The sequence below is a fragment of the Camelina sativa genome, chromosome 17 (genome assembly GCF_000633955.1).
Source record: "Camelina sativa cultivar DH55 chromosome 17, Cs, whole genome shotgun sequence".
NCBI classification, from domain to species: domain Eukaryota; kingdom Viridiplantae; phylum Streptophyta; class Magnoliopsida; order Brassicales; family Brassicaceae; genus Camelina; species Camelina sativa.
Genome location: NC_025701.1, coordinates 2,010,838 through 2,025,722, shown reverse-complemented (window position 1 = coordinate 2,025,722; position 14,885 = coordinate 2,010,838). Strand labels below are relative to the sequence as shown.

At 36.9% G+C, this 14,885-nt stretch overlaps 5 protein-coding genes across 8 annotated transcripts in view; 2 read left to right on the top strand and 3 right to left on the bottom strand.

Moving 5' to 3' along the window:
• LOC104759078 (peroxidase 2-like) overlaps positions 1 to 593 on the bottom strand; it is a 1,548-nt gene extending 955 nt beyond the window's left edge. Inside the window, exons 1-2 of the mRNA XM_019239430.1 lie at positions 288 to 593; positions 1 to 212 (exon numbers count right to left, since the gene is read on the bottom strand). The exon at positions 1 to 212 is cut by the window's left edge and continues 8 nt beyond it. Coding sequence (XP_019094975.1) covers positions 1 to 212; positions 288 to 500 — 425 coding nt within the window. The 5' untranslated portion in view covers positions 501 to 593. The remainder of the gene's footprint in view (positions 213 to 287) is intronic.
• LOC104754667 (homeobox-leucine zipper protein HDG2-like) lies at positions 2,650 to 8,641 on the top strand. Of its 4 annotated transcripts, none has more exons than XM_010476906.2 (13): positions 2,650 to 2,915; positions 3,202 to 3,283; positions 4,409 to 4,684; positions 4,784 to 4,901; positions 5,453 to 5,641; positions 6,055 to 6,468; positions 6,555 to 6,656; positions 6,729 to 6,929; positions 7,004 to 7,178; positions 7,271 to 7,542; positions 7,617 to 7,706; positions 7,792 to 8,153; positions 8,235 to 8,641. In XM_010476906.2, exons 3-12 carry the CDS (start codon positions 4,443 to 4,445, stop codon positions 8,137 to 8,139), a joined length of 2,151 nt encoding a protein of 716 aa, XP_010475208.1. In that variant the 5' UTR covers positions 2,650 to 2,915; positions 3,202 to 3,283; positions 4,409 to 4,442; the 3' UTR covers positions 8,140 to 8,153; positions 8,235 to 8,641. The 4 variants fall into 4 exon arrangements, with proteins under 4 accessions (XP_010475208.1, XP_010475205.1, XP_010475204.1 ...); XM_010476903.2 differs by having other exon boundaries at positions 2,655 to 2,915; positions 3,206 to 3,283; positions 7,617 to 7,712; XM_010476902.2 differs by having other exon boundaries at positions 2,655 to 2,915; positions 7,617 to 7,712.
• Positions 8,825 to 9,987, bottom strand: LOC104754666. The gene is made up of 2 exons (XM_010476901.2): positions 9,631 to 9,987; positions 8,825 to 9,152 (listed from the first exon to the last, which is right to left on the bottom strand). Exons 1-2 carry the CDS (start codon positions 9,952 to 9,954, stop codon positions 8,970 to 8,972), a joined length of 507 nt encoding a protein of 168 aa, XP_010475203.1. The 5' UTR covers positions 9,955 to 9,987; the 3' UTR covers positions 8,825 to 8,969.
• LOC109130198 lies at positions 10,110 to 11,189 on the top strand. The gene is made up of 3 exons (XM_019239429.1): positions 10,110 to 10,267; positions 10,681 to 10,760; positions 10,966 to 11,189. Exons 1-3 carry the CDS (start codon positions 10,157 to 10,159, stop codon positions 11,033 to 11,035), a joined length of 261 nt encoding a protein of 86 aa, XP_019094974.1. The 5' UTR covers positions 10,110 to 10,156; the 3' UTR covers positions 11,036 to 11,189.
• LOC104754664 (glutamate receptor 3.4-like) lies at positions 11,260 to 14,708 on the bottom strand (the record flags this gene model as incomplete). Its single annotated transcript, XM_019239428.1, is given in 6 exon segments — positions 11,260 to 11,899; positions 11,983 to 12,392; positions 12,495 to 12,526; positions 12,606 to 12,883; positions 12,962 to 14,295; positions 14,423 to 14,708. Coding segments are annotated over 6 exon segments (2,838 nt in total), but the record flags the coding sequence as incomplete, so codon positions are not given.

Sequence of the window (14,885 nt, the reverse complement as noted above, 5' to 3'; positions counted from 1 at the left end):
TTAGTCCATTGTGAAATGTTACGTACAACTACGACGGCGTCTCTGGCGACTAAGGAAAGAACATCAGTGCAAGAAACCACACCGGGACACTTCTTCTCGAGCGCTGACTTAGCGGCATCGACCACTTCATAACCTCTCAGGGACAGGTTGGGGACAGCGTTTCTTTCCGCATCATTGTTTGGAGATTTCAAAAGGATGGAACCATCACATCCCTAGACGAAGCATCAAAGGAGTTAGCGTCTTTTTCATATATATATTTATTATAGTCTCAAAAATAGCAAACTTACTCTGACGAAACAATCATGAAAATGCATCCTTAGAAGAGCGGCAGCAAGACTTGGCTTGCGAGAGACATATTGAATTGTGACACGACGGACGATGGCTTCTGCGTCGGGACACCTGTGTTTGTAGTAGTTAAGGTCAAGACGACCCTTATGAGCGACTGAAACTCCAAGAACGCTGAGAAGAACCAAAAGAGCAACAAGGTTCTTAATCGCCATTACTGCCTCCCTCTTTCTTTTCTTTGGCTTGTTAGCTCTATTGAGTGTTAGCCAAGAAAGGTCAGAGAAGGCTTGGAGATGAAGATGAAGGGAGACAATCTCAGGCCTTTTATAGATCATTCAGAGGCATTGAAAATGTCCATGGAGAAATGTCAAATGGCATTTAGATAAACCCATTTGCAGTAATATAATCCTCTGTTTCTTAATTAGGTTTGAAGAACAGAGGTGGTCGAGGAGGACATTGCTGGGTCTCCACTATCTTTTTGATATCTCTGTTGGTAGTTGAATATAAAAATTTCTTTAAAACTAGATAAACTCAAAATCATGCAACGATCACGAAAGCTTCAAATCCTCTTTTTCTCTTTGAAAAGCTATTGACTTTGGACAACATGTAGTTAAGAGAATTGTTCTATTGGTCCATAGCTCTCCAAGTTAAAAGACAAATATATATTAAAATGTTATTGTATGTGGAATCCACGTTCTTGCATTCTCATAGCAAACCCATCCAAGTTGCTAAATTTAGTAATTGGGTATTACAAACTACTGCCAGCTTTTGGTGGAACAGTAGTAACGACCTTAAAGACTAATACATATATTCCTCTTCAACGATGTTACCCAAAAAAAAATATATATACATATATTCTTCAACGAACTCGTCCCACTTCTCGGTATATACGATTCTGTCTTGCCACTCTACTTAAAACATATGAGAGGCCAAAGTTTTGTATAACTCATACGGCCCATTTAGGAGGCCGGAAAACCAAAATGCTCACCATTGTAGATTTTTCTTACAAAATCATCCTTTTTTCAACAAAACTTTTTTATATTGAATCTCAGATTTGATCATATTGGCAGCGGAAAAATACATTTTAACTTTGGTTGTATACGATTCATCCCCTATGAAATAGTGAAATTACAACTTTGAAAAAATCACTTGTTTTTTTTTTAATAATTTTTTTTTTCATTTAGAAAACTCAAATGTTAGGCGTTGAATTACTAGTTTTCATAGTAGAGAGTACTAACTACTAAGGAAGAGAGGAGGTTAAGTGCAAGAGAGGCATGAGAGCAGTAAATGGCCTAAAGCCATGCAGCCTCTGTGTAAACATTTAATGCGACGAAACTATTCGCCACCCTATCACATACGTACAAATATGTATATGTACTGATGTACATATATCTACATATTATTTAGATAAACTCAGAAAATAAAAAGGTTAATGTTTTCTAAAATATACTTATATATTTCAAATTAATCTTAGGTAAATCGCAGTATAATTTCTACTATATATTAGCGTGATAAAGTACGTATGAATGAACGACTTTTACAAATGATCACTTTTTAAATGGGTGATCTGTATTTAAAACAGCTTAATTGCACGTTATAGATATAAATGCCTGGGCCACAAAATAATTAAACGTATATATATTTAAAGGTATGTAAATTTGAAGTCCTATTGTGAAAAAAGTGGAGTCTTTGTTACTTTTTGCAACTTTTTAAAGTTATGTTATTTTTGGTAAACAAAAAAAAATGAAATGTGCCAATTTTTTAGATTTGCCTCTTTTAAATAAAACAAATATATAAACATAAATAAATTTCTATCAAACTAATTAATAAAACAATATAAATTTTGTATATTATTTAAGGAAATGCTATGAGGACATGGATTTTTGTTTCCTTCCAATATCTTGTTCCAATAAAGGTTTATACTTCATTAGAAAATATATATGTATTAAATAAAATATGCCATATATCTCAGAAAAATAATCTTAAGTATTAAAATTAATAAAAATTACTTCTAAAACATAGATTGTTACCATGTAATATGTGCATTATTTTCTAAAATTTTCTGTAAATGGAGAATTATATTAATTTGTGGATATTTGAGAAAATAATGAAATTTGGTTAGTTTTGTTAAGTCATATATTAAATTGGATTTATTTCATAAAAAGTTATAAATAATGTTAATGACTTTTTTGTTTTAAAAGAACTATATATATCATAAGTGATGAAATCATTGGTTAGCCGTAATGCAAAACTATAGTACAATATAATAAACAAAACTTATATATCAGTTTCTCTCCATATATGATCAAAATTTTGTAACATATACATATTTTCTCTCTATAAGCGTGTAGGATTGATAATAAAGTGTCCCTCTCTCACCATTTAATTCCATTGCACCCTCTCAATTCTCTCTGCCATTACTCTCTCATCTCTCCCATCTTTCCTCTATCTCTCTCTCTCTCTTCCTCCAAGATTTGCACCACCTACCTTTCAAACTTCTTGGCTCGCCAACAAACCGCTGCACATAACCATCAGCGGTTTTCCGATCAGATACAAATCTCAGACCAGACACCGCTCCCACCCTTCTCTCTCCCTATAGTGTTTCAGCTGTACTGTTTCGTCCTCTCAGTGTATGTCTCATCTCTAAAACCTCATCATTCCCTGGTGTTATATATTTTATTCTATCATATTAATTCAATTTGTTTTTTTTTTAATGTATTAATTGGATCATTAAACTTAAAAATTTCTTAGCTTCTTCATAAAACTCTCACTTTCATAATGATTTTATAATCTCTGTGTTGAATTTTCAGTTAGTGATCATAAATTTTTAATATTAGTTCATTACTTGCTTCTAATTTTTCTTTTCATTCCTCTTTTATCTGTTTCTGACTTTCTAATAACTGTTTTATCTTATAGGCAGAAACGAAACCCTCGAGACAACAATAGAGATTGACTGACAACAACAAAAAATTTTAAAAAATAAAGAGGAAGATTAAAGGTTTGTATTCTCTTAATTCGTATATCATCCTTTTTCAGTTCTCTATACGTTTGTGTATTATATAAACACGTGATATACTTTTATACATTTACTATGGTAATGTGTGAAATAAAAAAAAACGTTTAGCTACGATGATGCTATACTAAAAAAAGATAGCTGGAAAAATTTAATACATATCGCAGGCCTTATGTCACGTTGGTTGTAAGTTGTATATTAACTGTATGTGTGTCCGTCTCACCGTGCACTGAGATAATAACATTTTTTTCATTTCAGTTTTTTTTTTCTTTTTCATTACACTTTTTTCTTGGAGGATTTATTATATACATACATATATATTGCTAATGATTATAATATATTATAATTACGTTTTGTTCTGTTTTCTCGAAAATATTGTTCTTTTTCATAAACAGGATAGAGTTGGGAATTTATTTGTACCTACTTTTTGCCTATTTTATTTGCTTTGCACAAATGAGTCCAACGTTTCTCTTTTCGTCTTGTCTTTCCTCTCTCATCTAAATCAAAACTGATCAATACTTGGAAAAGTTAATTTAAATCATCATCCATCAAAGTTATTATAGGTTGTAGAAATTGTAAGTTCTTTTGAGACATCAAGTGATTTTCATCTACACTACATATGCTTTTTGAATCAATTTCAAAGATTTCATTGTACTGTAGTCTGTTGTTTTTTTTAAAAAGGATTTTTTTTTTGGGAGATTTGAATAATTCCGAGTATGCGAAATTCATTATTTTGGGTTGCTTATTTAATAACTTATTAATTCATGATTGTGATGTTTTATATTTTTGCAAAGACTCTATTTTTCTTGCTTTTAATTAGTGGGTCCTTAATTTGTTTCCTACAATCATCATCTCCAATTCTTCGTCTTTCCTATTAGCTTTATATCGATTCTTTTTGTAAGATCTTCAAGAAGAAAGATAAAAAGAAAAGTTGTTTTTGTTCATAATATTATAAAAAGTAGAAAGTTGTTGACGTGGATTAAGTATTGCCATAATTTTTTCACCCTTGGAGAAAATTTCTATTTTTCTTGAGTACTCTCTCGGTACCCAAGAACAAAACCCTAAATTTTTGATACTCTTTTTTTTTTGTTTCTTTTCTTCTGCTTCTAGGGTTTGCTTTCAGTACTCTCCAGTATAAGAAAAGATGTTCGAACCAAATATGTTGCTTGCGGCTATGAACAACGCAGATAGCAATAATCACAACTACAACCATGAAGACAACAACAATGAAGGGTTTCTTAGGGACGATGAATTCGACAGTGCCAATACTAAATCCGGAAGTGAGAATCAAGAGGGTGGATCAGGAAACGATCAAGATCCTCTTCATCCGAACCAGAAGAAACGATATCATCGACATACCCAACTTCAGATCCAGGAGATGGAAGCGTATGCATATCTTAAATTACTCACTCGCTTCAATTTTTTCTTCATTTTTAAAAATATTTTTTTTGTGACAATTTTTTTTTTGTTTCGGTTGTTAAATAGATTTTTCAAAGAGTGTCCTCATCCAGACGACAAGCAAAGGAAACAACTGAGCCGTGAATTGGGTTTGGAACCTCTACAGGTCAAATTCTGGTTTCAAAACAAACGTACGCAAATGAAGGTATATATACTTTTATATTATATATGAACACATATACTATATACTTTGTTTAAATTATTATCCATTCATATTAAAGGGCTTATGTTTATACTTAGACCTATGCATCAGATCTCAATCACACTCGTGACAGTTTTTGGTGGATGGTATTTCAATTAGAATTAATTCATTGACTTTGGTTAGATTTTTAGATCTAGTTAATAGTACGATTGACTTATTTCTCAATTAAAAGGCTGTTGTTTGGCAGAGCTATGTGTTTTTGGTGGATCAGGCCATAGAAATATTGACATTGTTTGGTTGAAACAAATTTGATTTATTAGCTAAGTTAGAGCCATAATCTATAGACTGAAACGTTTTAGACACATATGCTTAAAATACGGTGAAACGCATACTGTATAATAACGTGTGTGTATAAATATACTTTCCCACTTTTTTAGCAAAATCCTTTGTTACTTCACTTTACCCAAACTACAAACTTGGGTTTCTAATAACTTGTATAAAAGAAAAAGAACTACAGAGATGACGGATCTATAATTAAGTTTTATTTCATGCAGAATCATCACGAGCGGCATGAGAACTCGCATCTTCGGACGGAGAACGATAAGCTGCGAAGCGACAACATTAAATATCGAGAGGCTCTTGCAAATGCTTCGTGTCCTAATTGTGGTGGTCCGACGGCTATCGGAGAAATGTCTTTCGACGAACACCAACTACGTCTGGAAAATGCTCGACTAAGAGAAGAGGTAACTATATAATTAACTTCACAATCTTATAATGTTTGATCATAATATTTAGTCGCATGTTTTGATTTTTTATTTTTCAACACTTCAATTAAAATAGATAAAATCATTAATCTATCACTATATTATTACATCGCTTTCCATATATCAATTCATTCTATTTAATACTATAGTATTTTAATAATTCTAAAATTAAAGTCATATACAAAATTTTCTATTTGATCATTAAAAACACCTTTGTTCGTATTAAAAGAATAGAAAAAACACAATTATTTAACTTATTTCTATTTATTTGAATTGGTCAAAGTAAATTAACGAAGTTAAACAATTTATATTTGTGAAACAAGTAGAAAATTATAAAACATAACTTGAGAGAAACGTAAGGAGTAACATGGTTCTTGTTTTTGTCTGTGTAGATCGACCGTATATCCGCGATTGCAGCCAAATACGTAGGCAAGCCAGTCTCAAACTATCCTCTTATGTCTCCTCCTCCTCTTCCTCCACGTCCTCTAGAACTCGGCATGGGAAATTTTGGAGGAGAAGCTTATGGAAACAATCCAACCGATCTCCTCAAGTCCATCACTACACCAACCGAAGCTGATAAACCTGTCATCATAGACTTAGCTGTGGCTGCAATGGAAGAGCTCATGAGGATGGCTCAAGTGGACGATTCATTGTGGAAGAGTTTGGTTTTTGACGATGAAGAGTATGCTCGGACGTTTCCTAGAGGGATCGGACCTAGACCTGCTGGTTTTAGATCCGAAGCTTCGCGAGAAACCGCTGTTGTGATCATGAATCATGTTAACATCGTTGAGATTCTCATGGATGTGGTGATTAACATTTTCACTTTGCATATATTTAAAAGTAATCTTCTCTACTGAAGAGTTTTTGACAACATAGTGATATGGTGTTGCAGAATCAATGGTCAACCATTTTCGCGGGGATGGTTTCTAGAGCTATGACATTAGCGGTTTTATCGACTGGAGTTGCAGGAAACTTTAATGGAGCTCTTCAAGTGGTAAGTGTTTTATTCTTTCTTTCTGTAAACATTAAGCTTGGAACTGAAGTAACTAACCACTCTGTTTTGCAGATGACAGCAGAGTTTCAAGTTCCATCTCCATTAGTCCCGACCCGCGAAACCTATTTCGCACGTTACTGTAAACAACAAGGAGATGGTTCGTGGGCGGTTGTCGATATCTCCTTGGATAGTCTCCAACCAAATCCCCCGGCTAGATGTAGGCGGCGAGCTTCTGGATGTTTGATTCAAGAAATGCCAAATGGATATTCCAAGGTATGTAATAAAACATTAGGTTATATTATCTATAAGCTACAAATTTTCAAAAAATACAAAATTTAATGTAACAGGTGACTTGGGTGGAGCATGTGGAAGTTGATGACAGAGGAGTCCATAGCTTATACAAACACATGGTTAGTACTGGTCATGCCTTTGGTGCTAAACGCTGGGTTGCGATTCTTGATCGTCAATGCGAGCGGTTAGCTAGCGTCATGGCTACAAATATTTCCTCTGGAGAAGTTGGCGGTAAGCATAATGTTTTGTTTCATAACTACTTTCTCATAATCAGGCTTAGAATCAAAATCAGAATCACAATTTTATATTGATGAAAATTGCAGTGATAACAAACCAAGAAGGGAGGAGGAGTATGCTGAAATTGGCGGAGCGGATGGTTATAAGCTTTTGTGCAGGAGTGAGTGCTTCAACAGCTCACACGTGGACTACATTGTCCGGTACAGGAGCTGAAGATGTTAGAGTGATGACTAGGAAGAGTGTGGATGATCCAGGAAGGCCTCCGGGTATTGTTCTTAGTGCAGCCACTTCCTTTTGGATCCCTGTTCCTCCAAAGAGAGTCTTTGATTTCCTCAGAGATGAGAATTCAAGAAATGAGGTAATTCTTTTAGTTATTACGCTCTTTAGTTCTGATTTGGACAGAGAGTAATGTTGCTTTTGTGAGATATGCAGTGGGATATTCTGTCCAATGGAGGAGTTGTGCAAGAAATGGCACATATTGCTAACGGGAGGGATACCGGAAACTGTGTTTCTCTTCTTCGGGTAAATGTGAGTTAAACCGTGTTTCGAACTCTTGTTATGATCATCTGATCTTAGCTAATAACTTAATCTATTACTTATGTCACAGAGTGCAAACTCTAGCCAGAGCAATATGCTGATTCTACAAGAGAGCTGCACTGACCCTACAGCTTCCTTTGTGATCTATGCTCCAGTCGATATTGTAGCAATGAATATAGTGCTTAATGGAGGTGATCCGGACTATGTGGCTCTGCTTCCATCGGGTTTTGCTATTCTTCCTGATGGTAATGCCAATGGTGGAGGAGATGGAGGGTCGCTCTTGACCGTGGCTTTTCAGATTCTGGTTGACTCGGTTCCTACAGCTAAGCTATCTCTTGGCTCTGTTGCAACTGTTAACAATCTAATAGCTTGCACTATTGAGAGAATCAAAGCTTCCATGTCTTGTGAGACTGCTTGAAACCAACCCATTAGGTACTTTCAGCAAACATATTCGTCTCGCTAATACGCCTTTCTGTGATCATACTTATCTTCTTTCTTTCTTTCTTTCTGCAGGAAAGTAAAAAAATGGAAAATGAAGAAGAAAAAAAAGGAGAGATTTCGGTTTGAAAGAAGCGGAGGAGTCAAGATCGAACCTCACAAGATACACCATTGAGACTGAGTGTTAGTAGTATGAAGTTTTGTTCTGCTTATTTGATGAAACTAAGCAGTGAAAAACTGTTTTTTACTTGAAAAGTTAGAATGCAAATGGTTTTACGAGGTTCGGGAATTGACTTCCCCTGCAATATACTGAATTAGAAAGAAAAAGTAGGTTAGAAAGTGTTTTTGGATTCCTTTTTGTGTTACAGCTACTGTTTTTCTTCCTTGTTGTGGTTAGATGGAACCACATCAAGAACTTGGAGTTTGTCATTTCTTTTGGAGTTTTTGTATAAATATCTTATACAAGTATTGGTTTTTTCACTTTCTTTTGTCTTTGCTTCGTAAGGCTTATGTGAGTTCGTCTATGGGAAAGCTCACATACCAGACATTGAGTTTCTCTTAAAAGGGTCATTGCAAAGTAGTTTACCTTTCGGTTAAACCGAACCAATTCAATCAAGACTCAAAGAGGACCAAAATCTACCAACAGAAGACCTAGTCCAGTGATGTAGAAGAGCAAAGAATGAATTTGAATTAAAACCAAAGAAACATTTCATCGTTGTTGATCCAACAAACAAAAATTCCACAGAACTAGGAAAGCAATAACATTTTCACATGAAAAAAAGGATAGTGAGTAAACTAACTGCTTTTGTCTCAGGCCATCTTTTTTCTTGTCATGATAGTGGATCTCTTGCCAACAGATCCGGTGCTTTTGGTGGATCGACAGACTAAACCTCGAAGAACAGCCAGAATCCCAAAACCCATGAAAGGCACATACATCATTAGCAATCTGTCAGATGCCTTCCCTGAACCTATCATCTCTCCTAGGATTGCAGCCTAAAGATTCACATGAAAATGAAAGAAAAGATTAGAAGTAGATACAAATACACACATATTCATAGTCAAAACAGAATATTGCCAATTCTTAAACCGTAGAGTCCACAACAACACAACAAGACATAAGAGCAGACTATAGCCAAAACCCTATGTGCATCAAGATATATCCACCAAGAAACGCCAATAAGCTATATATAGAGTCAGATTAAGAATATCAAGAAAAGTTCAGAACTTTCACAAAGCCAATTCCACCATTACACACATACACAGTGACATATATAACGGTAAGAAAAGTTGAGAACTTTAACTTTGAGTTTACTACTCCTGATCTAATCTACATGGTTCAACAGCTTGAATGATGTTTGCAGATCCTCAATATTAAAGAACAAAGTTATGATTTTTACATGATCAGCTTCCCCTCAGATCTATATACTAACCTAAAACCCAAAAAATCAAGAAAATTGAAACCAGTGTGTACCATGGAAGTAACGAGGGAAGCTCCATACAACAAGCAGGTGGTACCAAACCACGACTTTCCAGCGAGAATGGCGTAGACGTTAGCAATAGAGAGCGGCCATAAGAACAGAAGCTCATACCACACAAGTCCAACTAGAAAATGCGGCTTCTCCATGAGCAAGTAGTCTCCGAAATCAGCAATGTACTTGCTTTTCAGATCGGTGAGAATCGCCGGGTAGATTCCTTTAGGTAGCGACGTTTGGCCGTCGATGAGCGGCGCAATTATCGCCATTGAAGCGAAGTATACGAAGAGAGCTACGTCGATTAGCTTCCCTAAAGCTCCCATCTTTTTCTTCTTCCTTCTCTGATTGATTTGATTACTCTGCTTTCAAAATCTAGAAGGAGAAGACCAAAATTATTGGTTTACCTAACCGAACTAATAAACCGGGAAGAATATTTCGGTTCAATTAAGTGGTTCAGGTAAAGATTTGATTTCAAGTTTTCAACTGTGTTTGAGCTTTGAGATTTCTTCAAGCAGCAAGAGAAAGATGAGCGAGACGAGACCCGTGCCGAGGAGAGAGAGTCCATGGGGTTTACCGGAAGGTCACCGTGAGCCTAAAGCTCACCGCTGCAACGATCGTGTCGAGGACGTCGTTCAGGTTCTCACTATTTCCTTCCTAGTTTCGTGTCGGTTTTAAAAATTCGATCTTTTTTTTTTCTTCTGATAAACCTCTGGATCTCTCTTATGCTATATTTGTTTTGGGGTTGATGAGTAGAGAGATTCAGTGAAATCAATTTAGGGTTTTTAAAAAGTTCTGTTACTGATGGATGGTTAATGGAATATGGTAATGAAGGATGATTACTCTCTAATCAATTGCCTTTTATGAATCTATCTTCAAATTGTGTTTGTTGAAGCTTGTATCAACTATTGAATTTGTTGTTGTAATATACACAGTTTTACTGCAATTGAAGAACTAAAATTGCTTGGCTTGATCCATGATTATTGCAAATGTTTGTAAAATAAACTCCTCTTTGACCTTATTGATGTTTATAGCATTAGTAACTTTTGCAGGCGATTTTTGAGGGAAACCCGTTTAAGACGGTTCCAGGACCTTTTAAACTCTTTTACAGATGCATGCGCTCTAAGCCAGGGTATGTGCAAGTTCAGACTTTACCATCAACTTTGGTTGATAGTACTTAGCTGCAGAATCGTTGCTTTTTGTTGCATTTTTTTACACTGCCCTGATTCATAAAAGATAAACCTTCTTTTCTGCTTTCTTGTCGTGCTGCCTTGATCTTTCTCGGTTTGTTATTCATAGTAAATGTGGAGCCTGAACCATTCGTCTTGTTTTTTCAGAGAGGAACCAACCGAGCCGTTCACATACCTGGACTTGGAACCTCCAAAGAGAGAAGTTAAACTTGAGTAAAGTGATATTCACTCCCCTTTTTTTTTTCCTTCCAACTATTTAGCTGAGCATGTAAGCGTCATGACTGTGATTTTGAAGTTTCCCTTCAATATGTATCAAGAACATCTTATTTTGTCATAATGCCAATAACATTGATACTTGGAGTTCCATTTCATTTTATCTATTGATAGTTCTGCTCACTTGCTAGCTTATCTCTGCTTATCTCTGAAATCTGAACTATGATGAGAAAAGAAGATGATTTCGTATGTAGTATCAGAAAAGAGGATTTACAATTTATCTTTGGTTTTGTGGTTTCCTTGAAGCTTTCCTATTACAAAATCTTCTGATAAGTTTATTTACCGTCTAAGTATGTTAATAGTCATTTAATCAAATTGTTGAACTCTTATCTATTTGAGGAATTTCGCGTTCTGATTGTGAACTCCCAGCTGCACTTTGTGTGGCTTTGAGTTTCTTGTTACTCTTCTGCTTAAGCATCTCCTTGATCTCTGCTTCCTTCTTATCCACAACTTTGATCAATTCCTTGAAACTCGGTGCACGTAAACCTCTCCCTGGTCGAGATGATGGCTCAGACACTTCGCCTGCCCTTTCCTCATCCGCATTTTCTGGTAGTAACCTCTGGTACTGCCAGAAAACCCTCCAGAAGAAGACAGTGAGTGCCATGAAGCAAGTGATGCCACATATAAGGAAGAGTCCCCAGAAACTCTTGAGCGATAGCTGAGAGTCCTCACTGTTTGAGATCTGCATTGAGCATTCATGCTTGTAGTTAAGCCATTTCCTGTGGATTTTCTCGAGCTCGCCTTCTTCAGACAGTTGCAAGATAGCTGTTGACATGTCTACAGCTAAAGGGGAGTCTCTCTGAAATGCCTGCAACAACGGATTATTGCATTCTTGTGTGAGTAAAGCTGTAGAATAATATACACAAGTTGCTCTAAAGTGATTTTACATACAAAACCCCAGCCTGTGCGTGTGAATTCTTGTCCTACTGTACGGAACTTGCAGTTGCTGTTTGTCAAAAGAACTTCGATGTAAGGAAGCTCATCTACAATGGCTGCCACACCCCCATTTTTGGGACCACGTTGAAGAGCAGAAAGGTATTGTACTTCGTCTTTCAGTGGAACAATCCTCGAGGGAGCTATGTTAAGCTCGTTGACCAGATAGTTCCGAGCAAAGGTACCGTCTTGAACTCCAATTGGTTCATTGCTCGTTACCAAGCTATCTATTCCTTCAATCCGAGATGTCAGCTGTCGAACAGTTAGGATTGAAGTGAGACTGGCCGTGTAGCTTGAGTTGATAATCAAAACCACAAACAACCATATGATTAGCACCAGCCTCCCCAGTGAACTGACCGTGTTCTCCCCTGAAAGATCAAAAGGAAAAAGTAATACAAATTACTTCTCTCCAACATCCTGTAAGCTCTGGTGTGAAGTCTACCAGGTTACTTGAGTTACAGCCTACTTACGATGAGAGAAGAACATCGTTGAGAAGCTAAACCTGTAACAATGAAGAGAAGGAAAATGAGGTCTAAATGTAAATTCAAGCTCGGTGTCAAGAAGTGGGAAACTAAACTAACCAGAAGATGGTGATGAGTTGACGCCTAGGAGGGCCACGGAATTCTTCGTTGAAGCGATGTTCGAGAATCCAAACCATGGCTCCCACAAAGAGAAAAAAGGCTCCAGTGACAGCCCACATCTCTATAGTGAATGGTTTCAGGAATGACCAAGGACTAGACTTGGCTTCCTTAACTGGAGCCACCACCACAAGCCCTGATTCTATAAATGGTTGTGTGAAATCTACATATCTTGTTCTGTTTGTAACGATCGTGATATCTCCTACAGCTACATCGTATTTCTGAAGAGAACAAAAAAAAAAAAACAGGTTAGCATCTTCTGAAAGTTGTGAGCTTGATTGAGCAATGTAGCTACTCACATCTGCAACAACTTCATTGACGAGATTATCGTAAGAAGGGTTCCTTTTTCCATCTCCATATAGTATATAATTACGTGGAACAGGATACGGAAGCAATGCGATCGCGGCTTCAAAGACATCAATGCAGAAGCCTCTAACGTCAGGTGGGTTCTTATCCTTAGAGACGTAATCTGTATAGCTCACACGGTTAGGAACCCCAATTCTGAGAGGTTTCCCATTGTTAGGAAACACCCAACCACGAGGAGGCTTAGTTACTTCGCCTGGCCATAAGATTCCATTAAGATGCTGGTTTGCTGTAGATGTGTTTGGAGGCTTAGAGTTCAACTTCTCTGGAGGCACCACAGAGAGACCGGAATGATTTGACCAGTACCCGACTCTGCGTAGACCTGTACCTACTAAGTTTAGAACTTCATAAGCAGGGTTAACCCGGTTTCTATCTGAATCAAACTGGATTAACCCTGTCACACCGGTATGATTCATTCCAAGTATGATCTTCATAAACTTCTCCCCTTCATTGAAAACACTCAGTGCTGATAACTGAATAGCGCTACCGTTTGTTTTGTGTAGATTTGGATCGTTGGAGAAAGTTATTTTATTGTTTTCTCTGAAGAAAACATCGAGGGCACGAGCAACTAACCAAACGGAATCATAAGCATACATGGCATATGAGTTGAAGCCATCATTGGGTGTAAGATTCTTCCATCTCGCCATTAACTGTCTCTTGACACTACTCTCATATGTGTAATGGCGAAAAGCAACTACTCCTTGCAAGAGATCCATTGCGTCTGAATCCACGGGCTGCATGGAATCAATAGCTGTAGGAAGCCAGTCTGTTGCGATCCAAACATAACCGCTTCCCATCATTCCAAGAGATTTAGCCACACGGAAAACATCTAAACCAGAGTCAGGATTCACATGGACAACGAAAACCCGAGATGCCATCAGATTTACAGAAAGCAACAAGTCTTGGATGAAGGTAGAATCTGCACCAGGTGTGATTGCAGCCTTGTAAGAGATCCTGGAGCGTTTCTTGGCTAATACATCTCCTAGAACAGATATCCCATTCCTACCACACTCATCATCAACGAATATCGCAATGACTTGTCTCCATCCGGAATAGGATACAAAATCTGCGATTGCATGCATTTGGAAGTAGTCGTTCTGCGTGGTGCGGAGGAAATAAGGATATTGCAGAGAAGAGAGAGTTGGATCCGTTGCTCCAAATGACAAGAGAGGTACATGAAGCTCATTAGCTACATAGGCAATCATGTGAGCAATCCCTGAAGATTGTGGACCAATTGCTGCAACCACTTTAGTTTCCATCAGCTGCAAAGCTACACCACAAGATTAAACATAATTAATCATCATTCATTCTTCGGAGCATTTTCACAAACTAGTTATGAGCTAAAAAGTCAGTTCCCTTTGGCTACTGTATCAAGAGAGAAGAAGAAGAAGATGTACCTCCCATGGTGCCAATGAATCCACTGCAGTTTGAGTCTTGAAAGACAATATTAAGCTTGACACCCTTAAGTACAGTTTGGTCAGCATTAACGTCATCCATAGCCGCTTTAATCGCAGGTTTAGCCGCTCTTCCGATAAAAGAATCATAAGTAAACAGAGCTCCAACATTTACAGAGCTAGGCCTCTGAGATAATGTCGGCGGCAAAGAAGAAGAAGAGTTTCTTGAGTAATTTCTTCTACAAGCACATTCCTTTGGAACTACCCACAAGATAGAAACACATAACAATACAACTTTGATTGCTTTCGCCATTGAAACTCCTCTTATCATCATTAAAAATCCCATCTTTAATGTCCACGGCTCACAGAACCATTTGATCTATTTGGAACACCTGCTAAATAAACAATGCCCACCATGAATCAGAATCCAGATTAGCACATTGAAAAGACAAAAAAAAAAAAAAAA